The sequence below is a fragment of the Apus apus genome, chromosome 2 (genome assembly GCF_020740795.1).
Source record: "Apus apus isolate bApuApu2 chromosome 2, bApuApu2.pri.cur, whole genome shotgun sequence".
In the NCBI taxonomy this organism is placed as follows: domain Eukaryota; kingdom Metazoa; phylum Chordata; class Aves; order Apodiformes; family Apodidae; genus Apus; species Apus apus.
This window is the reverse complement of record NC_067283.1, coordinates 140342338-140357308: the sequence shown is the minus strand read 5'-3', so window position 1 is coordinate 140357308 and position 14971 is coordinate 140342338. Positions and strand designations below refer to the sequence as shown.

At 36.2% G+C, this 14971-nt stretch overlaps 1 protein-coding gene across 1 annotated transcript in view; it reads left to right on the top strand.

The window, feature by feature from the left end:
- Nucleotides 1–14971, top strand: part of CSMD3 (CUB and Sushi multiple domains 3) — a 558931-nt gene that overhangs the window by 300894 nt on the left and 243066 nt on the right. The window contains exons 14-15 of the mRNA XM_051611448.1: nucleotides 9941–10123; nucleotides 11247–11573. Of these exons, the coding sequence (XP_051467408.1) occupies nucleotides 9941–10123; nucleotides 11247–11573 (510 nt within the window). The remainder of the gene's footprint in view (nucleotides 1–9940; nucleotides 10124–11246; nucleotides 11574–14971) is intronic.

The window sequence follows — 14971 nt, the reverse complement described above, 5'->3', positions numbered from 1 at the left end:
TGTTAGGTGGTTATGTGCAGCAGCCTGAAGTTAATTTAGAGCATATAATTTAAAAAGCCCTTCAGTGATCAGCCACACTTTTTGTTCCAGTCATTAGTTTTTCTTATTTTAAGCTGTAAAATATTTTGTATTAAATTGAATGTACATGCAATTTGGAGTTCTATACCTGTGTTTCATGCTCTTTAAGGTATTTCTAAGTGTCAGTTTCAGCGATGCGCTAAAAGCAGATCACTTCTCTCACAGACTCAGATTTTCTTCAATACACAGATTAGAAAATTTACAGTCATCATTACATTGACATTTCTCCAGTATTTAAATTTTCTTTTGAACAGCTTGGACACAGAATCAGGATAGTGATCTTGCCAGTAATTTGCAGAGTGGGGAAGTATCTTTCTTAATTTTACTTAATCTTCCTCCATCCATATGCAAATGATCTTTTATCTCAAATTTGTATATTTTCACCGTAATAGGGAGTGAAACAACAAAGCATATTATTTATGAAGCATTACTTTAAGGTTGAATCATAATTTCCCAAGCAAGATAAAACCTAGTTTGATTATTCTTTTTTTTATAACTTAGAAACTCTGAGCTTTAGCTGATATTCTGTACTCAGTTGCTGCCTCACTTAAAGTGCTTATGGGCAAATTCAAGCAAAACATTTCAGCAGCTTTAAAGAACATGGCTTTAGGATTCATACATTAATTTGTAGCCATTACAAATAATCTGGCAACCTTTTTTGCTAAGTGCTAGCATTCTTGTACATTGGATCAGTGACCTGAAATTTGGTAAAGAGGTGAATATCTAACTGGCTTCATTCTGTAAAGTTCCAATTTGCATAGACTTACTCAATTGTTTAAGAGGATTTAGATTATAGAAACTGGAATCCCCAATAGCTTAGTCCAAGATGTAGTCTAATCTTCTATCAAAACTTCTCTCCTTTTTTAAAGGGGTGGAGTGGAGGGCTGAGAGCACTCAGTTTCTAACTTGAAAAAAAATATTCATTCAACAACCACCTTAAGATGAAATTTAGATGCAACTCTGTGGTGGATAACTTCGGCTGGCTGCAGCACATCCACCAAGCTTCTCCCATTCCTCAGCAAGACTTGAGAAGAAAATAAAATGAAAAAATTTGTGGCTTGTGATATGGATCACCCACCAGTTACCATCACTCAACTGTGAACAGACTCAACTATGAGAAGCTTAATTTGATTTATTGCCAATGAAAAAATTAAGTAGGATGGTGAAAAATAAAAAACAAAACTAAAAACACCTTTCCACCCCCTCTTTTCTCAGGCTCATCTTCATTCATTCATTCCCAATTCTTCTACCTTCTCCTTTCCTCAAGCAGCATATGTGGATTGGGAATGGGGATTGTGGTCAATTCATAACACTTCTTCTTTGCCACTCTTTTCATGCTTTTCCTCTGCTCCATCTTGGTGTACTTCCCATGATCTATAGTTCTTCAAGAATTCCTCCAGTGTGGATGCTTTTCACGGGGTGCAGTAATGCACATTACTTAAGCTTGGGTGACCCACAGGACACAGGTCCTACCAGAAAACCTGCTCCATTGTGTGTTCCTCTTCACGGGATCACAGGTCCTGCCAGGAGCTTGCTCTTGTGTGGGTTCCCCATGAGTTGCAGCTTCTTTCAGGGCATATCCACTTGCTGCAGTGGATTTACCATATTGCCATATTACCATTACCTTCTTATATTTACCATATAAGAAGAAAAAAAACGTACGATTCTGAACAGAAGTGTCAACAGTCTATGTACAAGTCTGCTTGACTCCTGTAGTGCCAGAAAAACAACAAGCCTGAAACAGTTCTTGTTTATTTATATGATCTTCAAAGGCATATTGACAGATGGAAATGAACATTAGATGTAGCTATTGACCAAAGTGATAAATGGGTGGTGCCAGAAAGGTAATACCTGGTAGAATGTGAAAGAAAAGATATTTCAATCTTAGCAAATAGTATTGTGCTGCCAGAATTTTTTTTTTTTTTTTTTTTTTTCTGAAGACTGGTATATTTAAAGTTTAAATTGCGTGAAAAAAAATATAATCCTGTATTACTTTCTAAATGCTAATCCATAAAGAAAAGAAAGATAGAACTTCTAGTTGAGGGTATTTGAGCAATTTAATTTATTTATTTTTTAACCGGTGCTGTGTTATTTCTATTTGTATGTACAACTACTTTCTTCTTTTTGCCATAATATATGCACTTGAATTCCAGCTTTTGTGAACTTTTATATGAATTATAAGTCCCATGGTGCTACTAAACTGCTTGTGTGAATAGAGTTCTACAGAATAATTAATTTCCTAAATTAACAGTACATAACCTAAATTAAGAGAGTAACTTATTTTATTGGAGATGCAGTTTTTATGTAAAGCCCTACAGAGCTCATTCGTTATTACCTGGGTCATCTCATTTTCGAGTAACTAGTAAATAACTCAACTTTAAAAGACAGAACACGGCATTGAAAAAGAAAAGGAGGAAGTATATATACCCATACAGTCTATAAGTACTTGCAATAGATAATAGAACATAATTATGAGATAATTTATGCTTATAGTAAAAATATTTATTAAATTATAAATTAAATTAATGCGGATAGAACTGCTGTCCCTCTCAAGAATCTGTTGTTATGGAGAATGCCTGAAAGTATTTTTTTTCTAGAAATGTCGAGCACTTAGGATATACATAAAATATTACTTTCAGTGGTGGTTGCCGTTGTTTTCTCACTGCATACTCAGAGAAACATCCCATAAATGACCTTAACCCCCTCACCTTCCCACAATGAATTATGCTTTTTTTTGTCCTTTGTGAAATGCTCACATTCTGGCACAGCCACAGTTTAAATTATTTAAATTATTTACATTATTCCAAACCCTTGGGACAAGCTAAAAGCAAAAAGATAGGTAAGATGGTGTTTTCTCAACCACTGAGATGATGATTAGGATAAGCAAGGTGATAACAGTACCCAGCTAGAGAAGAGAATTAAAGGTTTCAGTAGGAAGAAAATACTTACTAGACTGTCAAATAAAAAGAGGTAACAAAGCCTCTACTGAGTTATGCTACCTCACTCATTGGCTTCTTTCCCCTCAACCTGAGGAACTGAAGCTCTAGGACTTTCTCAGGGGTTGTGGCCCTTGGAGACAAGGGGGAGCAACTGCTGTGGCTGTGGGAGCTTGTCACTTTACATGATCAGGAAATGAGAGGTACCCTGACAACTGGCACAGGTCAGCAATGGTGTGGAAGGTTATCACTGCCTATATAGCAGGGAAGGAACAGCTGATTTTTTTATAGCATTCTTTTGTGACTGTAGATTTTCATTGACTCACTCTACACCCTCGGATGGGTGTTCTGTAGAACACATTATACACCTTGTGAATTCATACCAAGGACAAGACCTGACTGGATGCTTAAACCCTCATCCTCCACTCCTTTCCAGGCTTTGCATGGCTGTTTCTTCCTTAAGGAAAGCCAGGAGCACAAAGAACACCGCAACACACTGATGAGTCTCTCATGTGGAGCAGTCAGACACAGCTGGAAGTTCTGCAGTGTGCAACTTCTCATGGTTTTCATGCAGACATCTATATTCACTCAATACAAAATTCACTCCTTATTCTCATTCTTGCTATTTGCTAGAAAGCTAGCTACAACACATGGAAGAGCAGGTCTTTCTTATCTTTTAGGAAAACAAGCAAACAAATAAAACCAAGCCAAACAAAATAGACACCTCATTGTGATAATAACTGAGGCTAACTAAATCACACCAGTTGTTCTGGGTAATAATTGAGGTGGAAATTCTTTTATATATCAAGAATCCCCAAGCCGTGAAATCTGTAGATAAAATCTGATAGGTAGAAAGAAACAAGTGCATTGGCCACCTTTAAAATATAACTGAAAATCACATGGCACTGTGATCTTTGTTCTTGTGGAAATGAACCTCCATCCTTTGTTAAGAAAAATACTCATTCTTTAATAGCAACCTAATAGACAAAACTATTTCCCTTATTTGAAGATACATATAAACATAGTAGTATTTAGGAGAAGGTATCATCTGTTAGGTCATCCACATTGCTTTCTGCTTTGTCTACAGATCATAGCAATACCTAAACCTTATTACATTTAAATGTGACTGAACTTCCAATCTTCTCCCATGTAAACTGATAAACCTAGTCTAAACATCTTGATGAAATTAATCCCTGTTTGTCTGCTGTGTATCTTAAAAAATCTTTTTTTTTAATACATGCCATGAAGATACATGGGAACATTGGCAAGGCAATTTCACAACCAAATTAGATAGGTAAACTGTATTCAGTAATGTGTGTATAAATTGTACACACCCTTGTGTTTTGAAGTAGGTTTATATAATTTTTTCCCCATTTTCTTGCACAATGAATATATGTGTGTCAATATATGAAGTTGAATCTTTATAGCTTTTCACACAGCAAATTCAAATATCAAAGAGCCAGCTTCATTCTTTTCAAATTATGTACTGTAACTGTTTCTTTTTACATACTGGTCTTTAGTTAACCCAATATGCTTTGCTCCAACAAATTACATGTAATTACTTAAAATGGGATTTTACCAATGACAAAAATATCTAGTTATCTATAATTTCTATTGATATGGTCAGTGAAACAAAAACTGGGCTTTATTCTAAAGTGCTGTTCAACAGTGTTTGGTCTTTGCCTGGTAAGTACTATAGATTTTGAATCTCTGCTGATCACAGGTTTTCAGTGCTGTACTTTTCCACTGTGCTCCAGTGATCTCTTTTCTTTCAAATTTGTTTTCCCTTGTAGGAATCACATTATTTTCTTTTATTTTCCCTTGAGTTACAGGAGGAAAAAAATAGACAAGTAACCTCTTCAAGTCCTAACTCTAGTGCCACTCTGTCAAAATGCATTTGTGTAGTAAGTGACCGTTTCTTTTCCCCAAGGCACATTTAGTCACCTCCAGAATGTGTCTGTCCTTCACAAAGACAGAGATAAAAGAAAAAGAACATTCCTGTCTTGATATCCGTATACTGTTAGCTACTGTAGCTATGGGCTCTCCCTTCAGTGCTTCACTGATTGGAAGTCTACAGAATCCTTCAGTGCGATACACAAAAAATATAAAAAGGACAGTGTAAACCAAAATTAAATGCTTACCTTATTATTTTTTTTTATTTTTTTTTTAAATTTAAAACCGTCATTCAAATAACATCTTTTTAAACATAATTCTGTTTATGAAAGCAAGTGAAATATAAGCCTATGGGTGTCGTCTCTCAGATGCAGCAATTGCATAGCACAAAGAAAAACAGTAAACTGTAAATTTTTCCAAAAAAGTCCTGTAAATAATTATACTCTGTCTAAGAATTTTTTGAATGCATAATTTAATTTAAACTTCCTAATAGGGATGTCTGATAGAAGACAAATTAAACAAGCTCACTACATCAACTTTGCTCAGCTATATATCATTTTAAATTAGACAAAAAGCATGGAAACTCTTGCTATTTAGGATAAAATAATAAATAGAGAAAGCCATTGGACACCGGATACATTAGAATGTAACCCCAAAAGAGAGTAAATAGTAGTAGGTATACTTTTATTGTCTAACATAGATTCTATGAGAAAAGTGTATTAGATACTTGATGTAATCGTTGGAGAATTATTTTATAGAATACATTTGTTTTCCCAAATGAAATGTAAAGTGACTTAAGCACTTAGGATATTATTATTCTACCAGGATAGCCTAGGAAAACTTTGTGTTCCTTCAGCAGTTAAAAACTGAGTAGTTCTGTAGGTTTTACCTTAACAGTCATCTACAATGAGGACAGGAGGAATGAGTTTTTATCTTCTTTGGGACATCCTGTGTTGTTTCTTGAGGACAGCTTTAACTGATAATGAAGCTCTGTGTTCTGGGGAGAGTTTAAACTATTTTTAATCATTTTGAATATGATGATTATGTTCTTTTCCTAGAACTTTTTGAATAAATTCTAATAAAGCAATAAGAAATGTTTATGTTTGTTCTGCTTTTTGTTAGATGGCTTGGTTTTGTTGGTTTTGATTTTTCTTAAATCAAACAGAATAATAAAGCCTTTTGAATCTGTGAAGTCTTTTTAAGATTAATCTTCAACTTTTTTTTTTTTTCACTTTGTGTAATGGAATGTTCTTTATTTGCTTTTTGTCACAGTTCAATTGTATTCAGAGCATTAATAGCTGAATGCTTTGAGAAATGAGGTATATGGTGCTGCCATCATGACCTAGAAAAATTAGAGTTGAAATCAGAACACTTGCTGTTTGTTTGGTCTTTTTCTTATAGTCAAACTACCAAATGTGGAAGCATCAGAAACTGGCAGCAAGATCTTTAAAGATAAATGTTCAAACCATGGTTTAGGGATAGTTATTGTATTATTATTGCACATGATATTTTAAATTTTATTTTAAGATTTCTGTCCTATTTATAGTTAGGATCTGTCATGAAATAAATTTGTGATAGTTGGGATAGACAAGGGGAAAATATATTTGAATTTCTATTATGTATGTACCGTATTTCCTGTATTTTTAGGTTAAGAATGAATTCTAAGTTTCTTATCTTGAGCACAACATTTTCTTCACAAGTTTCTAAGACACAGCAAACCGAATCCAAGAGTGCGTAGGGAGCTGGTGAATCACCTTGGAAGGCCACTTTCTATCATCTTTGACAGTTTGTCTGGCTTAGGAGAGTCCCCTAAAGACTGGAAAAAAATTGCATTATTTCAACAAAAGCCAAAAGCTTGACCTGTGCAACTACAGGCTGACCTTTATCTCAATTCCTGGGGAGATTATGGACCAAGTCCTCTTGGAAACCGCTTCCTGTGAAGAAAGTGATTGGGAGCATCTAGCATGAATTTATCAAGGGTAAATCACACCTGACCAAGCTGATCCTTTACAGTAAATTACTAGGTCACTGGAAAAGGGGAGAGCAGTGGGTGCTGTCTACCTCAACCTCATCAAGGGTTTTTTCTCTGTCCACACATCCAGAGATGAATATGTGAATATAATATCCTGACTTGGATACCATAGGAGATAAACAGATGGGTGAAAATTAGAAAAAAACAACCAACCACAAAACAAAAAATACACCCAAAACCAAAGAACACTCAAGCCCTAAAACCCAAGCCAACCAACCAAAAAAACCCCATCCCCATTAAAAAATAGGTTGAATGACAGGACAGAGGGTAGTGCGTAATGGATCATACTGTACTGGAAGAGCAAAAGAGTACCACAGGTTTCCCAGACCAGTCTGCACCATTGGAGGTTTTCAAAAGCTAACTGGTGAGACCTCAGCTGGAGTATTGTGTCTAATTCTGGGCTCCCCAGTTCAAGAGAGACAGGGATCTACTTAAGAGAGTCCAATGGAAGGCTACGGGCATGGTTAAGGGGCTGGAACACCTGCCTTAATGAGGAAAGACTAAGAGACCTGGGGCTTTTCAGTCTAGAGAGGAGAAGACTGAGGAGGGATCTAATTAATGTCTACAAATCATCAAGAAGGCAGGGACAACCTCTGTTCTCTTGTGCCCTGTGACAGGACAAGGAGCAATGGACTCAAACTTGAGCATAGGAAGTTCCACCTTAACATGAGGAAGAATTTCTTTACTGTGAGGGTTACAGAGCACTGGAACAGGCTCCCCAGAGAGGTTGTGGAGTCTCCTTCTCTGGAGACTTTCAAAACCTGTCTGGATGCCTTTCTGAGTGATCTGCCCTAGTGGTTTTTTTTAGTCCTGCTCTGGCAGGGAATTTGGACTTGATGATCTTCCGAGGTTCCTTCCAACCCATAATATTCTGTGATTCTGTGATAATGCCCTGAGCAACCTGGTCTGACTTCAGATCTGAGCCTGCTTTGAGAAGGAGCCTGCTCTAAAGACCTCCTGAGGTCACTCCAGGGGGACCTTAGGGAGTGGATCAGCAAATCATAGCTGGAGCTAAACTTAACTACAGGTGTGAAAAATAACAAGAAGGTTTTCTTCGTGTTACGTATTACAAGAAAATAAGATGAAAAAAACTGTAACTGCTATGGTGAGTGAAATGTGAGATCTGGCTACAGGGACATGGAGAAGGTACTCAACAAGATTTTGGCCTCCATCTACACCAGTCAAGTGCTCTAGCCACACCACCCCAGAAAGGGAAGGGAAAGGCAGAGAGTGGGAGAATAAAGTACTGCCCACTGTAGAAGTTTAGGCAGGTTCAAGACCATCTAAGGAACTTGAATGTGCAGAAGTGCATGGGTCCTGGTAATATGTATCCAAGGGTCCCGGGGAACTGCAGATGAAGTTGCTAAGTCACTATTCATCATATTAGAAAAGTAGTTTCAGGCTAGTGCAGTTCCCACTGCCTGGAAAAGGCGAAACTTAAGCCCCGTTTTCAAAAAGAGAAAAAAGGAAGAAATGGGGAAATACAGGCTGGTCTAAAGGCAGACCTTATAGCAGCCTTCCAGTACCTGAAGGCAGCCTACTGTAAAGCCAGGGAGGGACCTGCCATATGAGGAGAGGCTGTGAAAGCTGGATTTGTTCAGCCTTGAGAAAAGGCTGTGGGGAGACCTTATTACCATGTTCTGGTACTTAAAGGATGGCTACCAAGAAGATGGAGACTCCTTATTTACAAGGAGTCACATGGAAAAGAAGATGTAATGGGCACAAGTTGCTCCTGGGGAGATTCTGACTGGTCACAAGGGACAAATTTTTAACCATGAGGACAATTAAACATTGGAACAGTCTCCCAAGGAAAATGGTAGTTTCCCCACATTGGACAGTTTTAAGTGTCAGCTTGACAGGCTGCTGAGCTATCTCATATAAACTATAGTATTATCTAAAAAGGTTGAACCAGATGATCCTTGAGGTCCGTTCCAACCTGGCATTCTATGTTTCTATGATTCTGTGACTTTTTACAAGGGCATGTAGTGTCAGGATGCAGTGGAACAGTTTTGAGCTGAAAGAGGATAGATTTAGATGAGATCTTAGGAATAAATTCTTTACTGTGAGAGTGGTGAGTCACTGGCACAGGTTGCCCAGGGAGATTGTGGATGTCCCCTCCCAGAAAGTGCTCCAGGCCAGGTTGGATGAGGCTGCAAGCAACCTGGTCTAGTAGGAGGTGTCCCTGACCTTGGTGGGTGCATTGGAACTTTGAGGTCCCTTCCAACCCAATGCATTCTATGATTCCATTTTGAGTTGCCCTAGGAGCTTGTCAAATGCATATGAGAAAGAAATTCTTTTTAGAAGATTCCCTCATGCTTGTAACTACCAGAGAAAGTTCAGGACAGTACGTAATTTGAGAGAATATCACAGCTGTAACAACTGTAGAAATAAGAGAATAATTCGGTTGCCTTGCAGCTAAGTCTACTGAAGTAAAATGTTCTTTGAGTATATATAATTATTTTTGCATATGAGTACATAATGTGTGTATATATAAAGTTGTAGATATGTGTATATATGCTTTCGTATTTATGTATAGCCTCCTTTTGATTTTGGGCAATTATTTTTTGTCACTGCTCCCTTTTTTTGTCATGTCGTTAGTTCATCAGTTTCAGCTGAATTGAAGAATGGACAGTGTTAACACAGTGAGATACGGGTCTGTGTTTAGTTTTAAGCACATACTACTACTGGTATTGTATTTAATACTATTATTGCCTAAAATTTTACAAAATAAAATAAAGTAGGAATATTTTTCCTCCTATCTTTTTAATTTCAATTACACTGGTAACACAGAGAGCTCTGATTTCTCTAAGATCCTTCCATAGAATTTCTTTCTTAAGAAGCTGCAGTATAGGATCAGACTCAGTGGTGCATTTCAGCAACTGTTGTTATGTAGGTGTTTTTCATTTGCTAATAGTAGTGCAGTTATTTTCTAGATGTGAGGATACGCACACTGGGAGGGTATTTTTTATTCTAGAAATAAATTCTTTATTTATTTCAACAGAAATTGAAAAGGAAAGCTGCGGGGATCCTGGAACACCACTGTATGGTATCAGAGAAGGGGATGGATTTTCTAACCGTGATGTTTTAAGATTTGAGTGTCAGTTTGGATTTGAATTAATTGGAGAGAAATCTATCATTTGCCAAGAAAACAACCAGTGGTCTGCGAACATACCAATCTGTATATGTATGTACCAAATCTTTTATTATTGTTATTTTTAATACATAAAATTATGATAATTGCCTTATATGTAATGATTTGTGAGATGGACTGCAGAAATACCACAAAGCAAATAATTCTGTTGACAGGATGGATTTACTTTGTTCCATGGTGGTTTTGCTTAATGATTATAACCGAGACAAGTTCTAGAACTGCTAAAATATTTTTTTATTTTATTAGCAAGTACTAAAGCAGTTATCTTTATGGGATTTGATATAACTTTTTATTATTGGCTTTTTTGTAGGATACTCTAGATTTCGTATGTATGAAACACTTGTTATAGCTACGCTTTTGATATATTTCCTTAGAAATTGCTGAATTGTAATCAAGGGTTTAAATTATTTACATTTTCCCTATCTGTATTATATATACAAGTATCTGTAGCAGGACACTCTCTGTATCTTGCCTGTTCCAGGCAGTATTATTTAGCACTGAAATTATCATAGACATTTATAGCTCTCTTCCATTTCCGTTGTACAGCATAAGCAAAACCAAAGTTGTGATATGTACTTGTGGCAACACCTTTGTTAACATTTCCACTAAAATAGTACAGATGAAATACATTCAGAATGCAATCAGTTGCTTTCATCCCTGCAACTCAATTTAATATGACTTAACTGAAATGATGGAATATAAGATGTTACCCTGATAACAACAAAACAATTCTCTTGTCTCTTTGAGGATAGTTAATTTCTTGTTCTTCTGTATGAACAACAAATGACAAGGGTGCTATTGACTTTCTGCCTCTTTAATGTGCTCAGTGAGAGATCTGCTCATCTAAACAGTTCCCTAAAGGAGAAAATAAGTGGTGCCAAGTGATTAAGAGATGTTGAACATTGGTAAACTGTGAGGACTGCTGGGGGTTTGCAATGAACCTTAGGGCTCTGCTTGAGAGGTAGTTTTATTGAGGGGAAGGGAATAAGAAGATAAAAAAACCAAACCCTCTTTCTGGCTTCACAGATTATAACAAATACTGAATTACGTAGTTGAGGTAATCAGCAAATTTAAGAATCTCTTACAAAAACTTAGAAATAAAATAAATCCTTATTTGAAATGTTTTATTCTACTTTTTTTCTCTCCTTTTTGTCAGTTCCTTGCCTTTCCAATTTCACTGCACCAATGGGAACAGTTCTTTCACCTGATTATCCAGAGGGATACGGGAATAATTTAAACTGTATCTGGACAATAATTTCAGACCCTGGGAGCCGAATCCATCTCTCTTTTAATGACTTTGACTTGGAGTCTCAGTTTGACTTCCTTGCAGTTAAAGATGGTGACTCTACAGATTCCCCCATAATAGGAACATTTACCGGTGCTGAAGTTCCTTCCCATCTTACCAGTAATGGTCATATTTTGCGCCTGGAATTTCAAGCTGACCATTCAATGTCAGGACGTGGATTTAACATCACTTACAACAGTGAGTACCAGTATTTTTTTAAGCACATGTGTGTTTTATTTTCAATATACAGTTTAGAATATATGTATATGTATGTATAAATATTGCCACTGCCCAGCAGTAAAGTGAGAAGGACTGGGTTTAGCCAAGTTGTTTCTTCTGGGGAGTTGGAAGAAAATCAGAAGGGGAGGAAATGCCTGAAGTGTCAGGACTGCTACTATGTCTAGAGGATGGTAAAGATAACAGAGTGGCTGTTGGGAGGTTCATCATATCTCCTATCTCACACAGTTGGATTTTTTAATCTTTTGTTGTTTGTTTGTTTGTTTTGTTGTTTGGTTTTGTATGTTGGTTTGGTTTTGGGGTTTTTTGGTTGGTGTGTGTGGGTTTTGTTGTGGTTTTGCTTTGTTTTGTTTGGGTTTTTTTTGTTTTCATTCTTACGGTAGAGGTAGCAGAGTGCTTTTCCATGCCAACAGGTATAGAAAATAGGCAAGTGATGAGGGTTATTTCAATATTTCCAAAAATCTCACATCATGAGTAGCTGGTCCCATTTGTGCCTTTCTCCCTAACACCTAAGAGTCTGGTAATTCCAGAGGCTTAGCTGGAATGTAAGTGAATCTTCAGCTGCATGATTTGAAGGAGAGCTGTTTGCCCACATCTCCCCTTCTCAGACAATGTGTTACATGATTGGCTATGTTAAAAAAAAATAGCCTTTATGGTCAAAGGTGTTTTACTGTGAATAAAACAGTGAATAAAAAGATTCCTTAAACCTAGAGGGAAATGAGCTTAATAATTAAGAAACCCAGACTCCACTTTTTTCTCCAGGGAGTGTTAATAATTAATAATATTTTCATAGTATTGCAAGGACTAAATTCCCCTGTGGCGCTCTATTTTTCTTATATCATAGTTCATCTCTCTATCTTTTATTTTTCCCTCTCTCTTTTGTTTTGTTTTCAGTTGTGAATCTTTCAGATAAGTATTTCTTAAGGCTTACCTTGCACATTGCTTTCTGTGATAAGGTGACACCAGATTTGTGTGTAAACATCTTTTTTTCATACTGCCTTACATTTTAGCTCTCAGCTATCTATCTTAGCTGCTTCATCCCCAGGTCATTTCTCACAAATATAGAATGTAAGCACAAAGAAAATGTGGTGTCTTCTTACTGGTTTCTATAGCCACCAGCCATCATTGCAAGCTTAACTTTGAGCTCTAGCTCTAGCAGTAACTAAATATTGAAAAGTTTGCTGTTACTCAGTGCTATGAAAATTATCATTATCAGTTATCATGAAAATGAGATCCTTAATCTATGTCTTTTGAACATTTATGAGTTGTGCTTTCTTCATTAAGGTTTCACTGTGGTATGGTCAATGGTGTCAAGCCTAAATCTTGTCATGAAAATAAAAAATAATAAAAAATTAGGAAGTCTAAGGCAGTCTTCTTGGATAAAAGTTAGGCCTGTGTAGAAATGGATATTCTCAAGTAATCCCATTTTGAAGAACTAGAACTAAATATAGGTCAATTAAAGAAGGATTTATGATAAAAATGAAACATGCAGATGATTAACATTGAGTAATCCTCATAGTGAGGTTTTATTTGGAAATACAACAATCCATCAAACACTGTTAAGATTTAAGGTTTAGTATTTCAGTGCTATATAAATACACTGATCAGAATAAATTATAGTCCTTTAAAAATTTTTCAGACTTCCTTGGGCATATGGTGGTCTGTTTATGTTATCTCTCAATTAACAGTCACTTAAAGTATGCAGGGATTGTACCAAATGGTAACAAATAGTACCAAATTTTTATTTTTTTATAAAGAAGTAACAAAGCAATAGTTGCTTTTACCAGTTTTACAATGAAGCCCACTCACTCTGAAAATAATTGTTTTAAAGAAGAGTTTTCTATTTTTAATACATTTGTATTTTTATTTATTTTTGTAGGTGTATTTAAGCTAGAATGGAGGTTTGCATGTGTTTGTTAAACTCTGTAGTTAAAATCTACTTACAAAACCAAAAATCACTCCAGGAAATGTGTCTAACCTTTATTCACTAATTGCTGCAATCTGACAAATTGCAGAAGCAATCTTTCTACAATAAAATAATTTAAGACCAAGAGAGAATAAAAAATTTATTAATATAATTGTCACTGTTAAAAATACCTGCTTTCTGCTATAATTCCTGCCTATTTATTACAATCAGTCTATTTTTGCCCCCTTCAAGAGCAGAAACAGTATATCACAGAAAAGGTACAACATGATCAATCTTTTCTAAAGAGAATGTAGGCTTTAAACATTTCATTACTGTTGTTACATATGGGATGGAGAAGAATAAAACAGAGTTACTAGTAAATAATCAGATTTTATAATAGTATTTCTCAGAAACTATTTTTGTTCCATGTATATTTTTATTATGGCAACATATGTAGTCTCAGATAATTATCCTCATTCCAGTAAAAATTGAACATAAATTCAATTCCTGTTGGACGTAAAGAAAAATTGTATTTCAGGTGTCTTATCTTTGAGTTACTTAAGTAAGTCTGAAAAAGATTTCTAATTAGATAAATTTTAGGACAGGCCCACAGAAATGTGTGAATTGAAAATGGGTTATACAGAGAATGTTCCAATAACTAGATGAGTAGGATCTCAAAAGGCTGTGATTTTCATCTTTGTCAGATCCTTGTGTTAGTTTACTTATATCTGACTATGCACGGCTGTCGATGCCAAAGGGGAAATGAGGCAGGGCAGTGGGTACAGCAGAACAAAGAAACATAGCAACCTGAAACTACATTGGTTTAAATTGTTATAGAACTGCATACTTCACCTGGCTCCTCAGTTCTATTTTATATTCCAAACTCAGGAACCTATATTAACATTTCTGGTCTCTTTGAAGATATTTATAAACTCAGTCATTCCTTAATCTTTCCTCTGATAAGCTATATGCATTGAACTCTTCAATTGAAGGGAAGTCTGTGCCTTTTATCATAACTGTGACTTCTTTACAAATGCTTCCCACTTTTTTTACATCTTGGCTCTATTATGGAGATCAGAACTAGACACAGTATCCTAATATAGTAAAATAAATTACAAACAACCTGGTCTAGTGGGAGTTGTCCCACTAGGTGGCAGGGGGGTTGGAACCATTCTGTGTTTCTATGTTTGTATGATTCTGAGAGTGTGACCATCCAGCCAAATCCTTATTCAATGAGTGGTCCACCCATTTAATCATTGTTTTTCCAATTTAGAGACCAGGATGTTGTGCGGGACAGTTTCAAACACTTTGCACAAGTCCAGATAGATGGTGTTGGTTGCTCTTCCCTTATCCACCAATTTTGTGACCCCATCCTAAAAGGCCACCATGATTTGCCCTTGGTGAAGCCATGTTGGTTGCCAGCAGCCACCTCCACATTCTCCATGTGCCATAG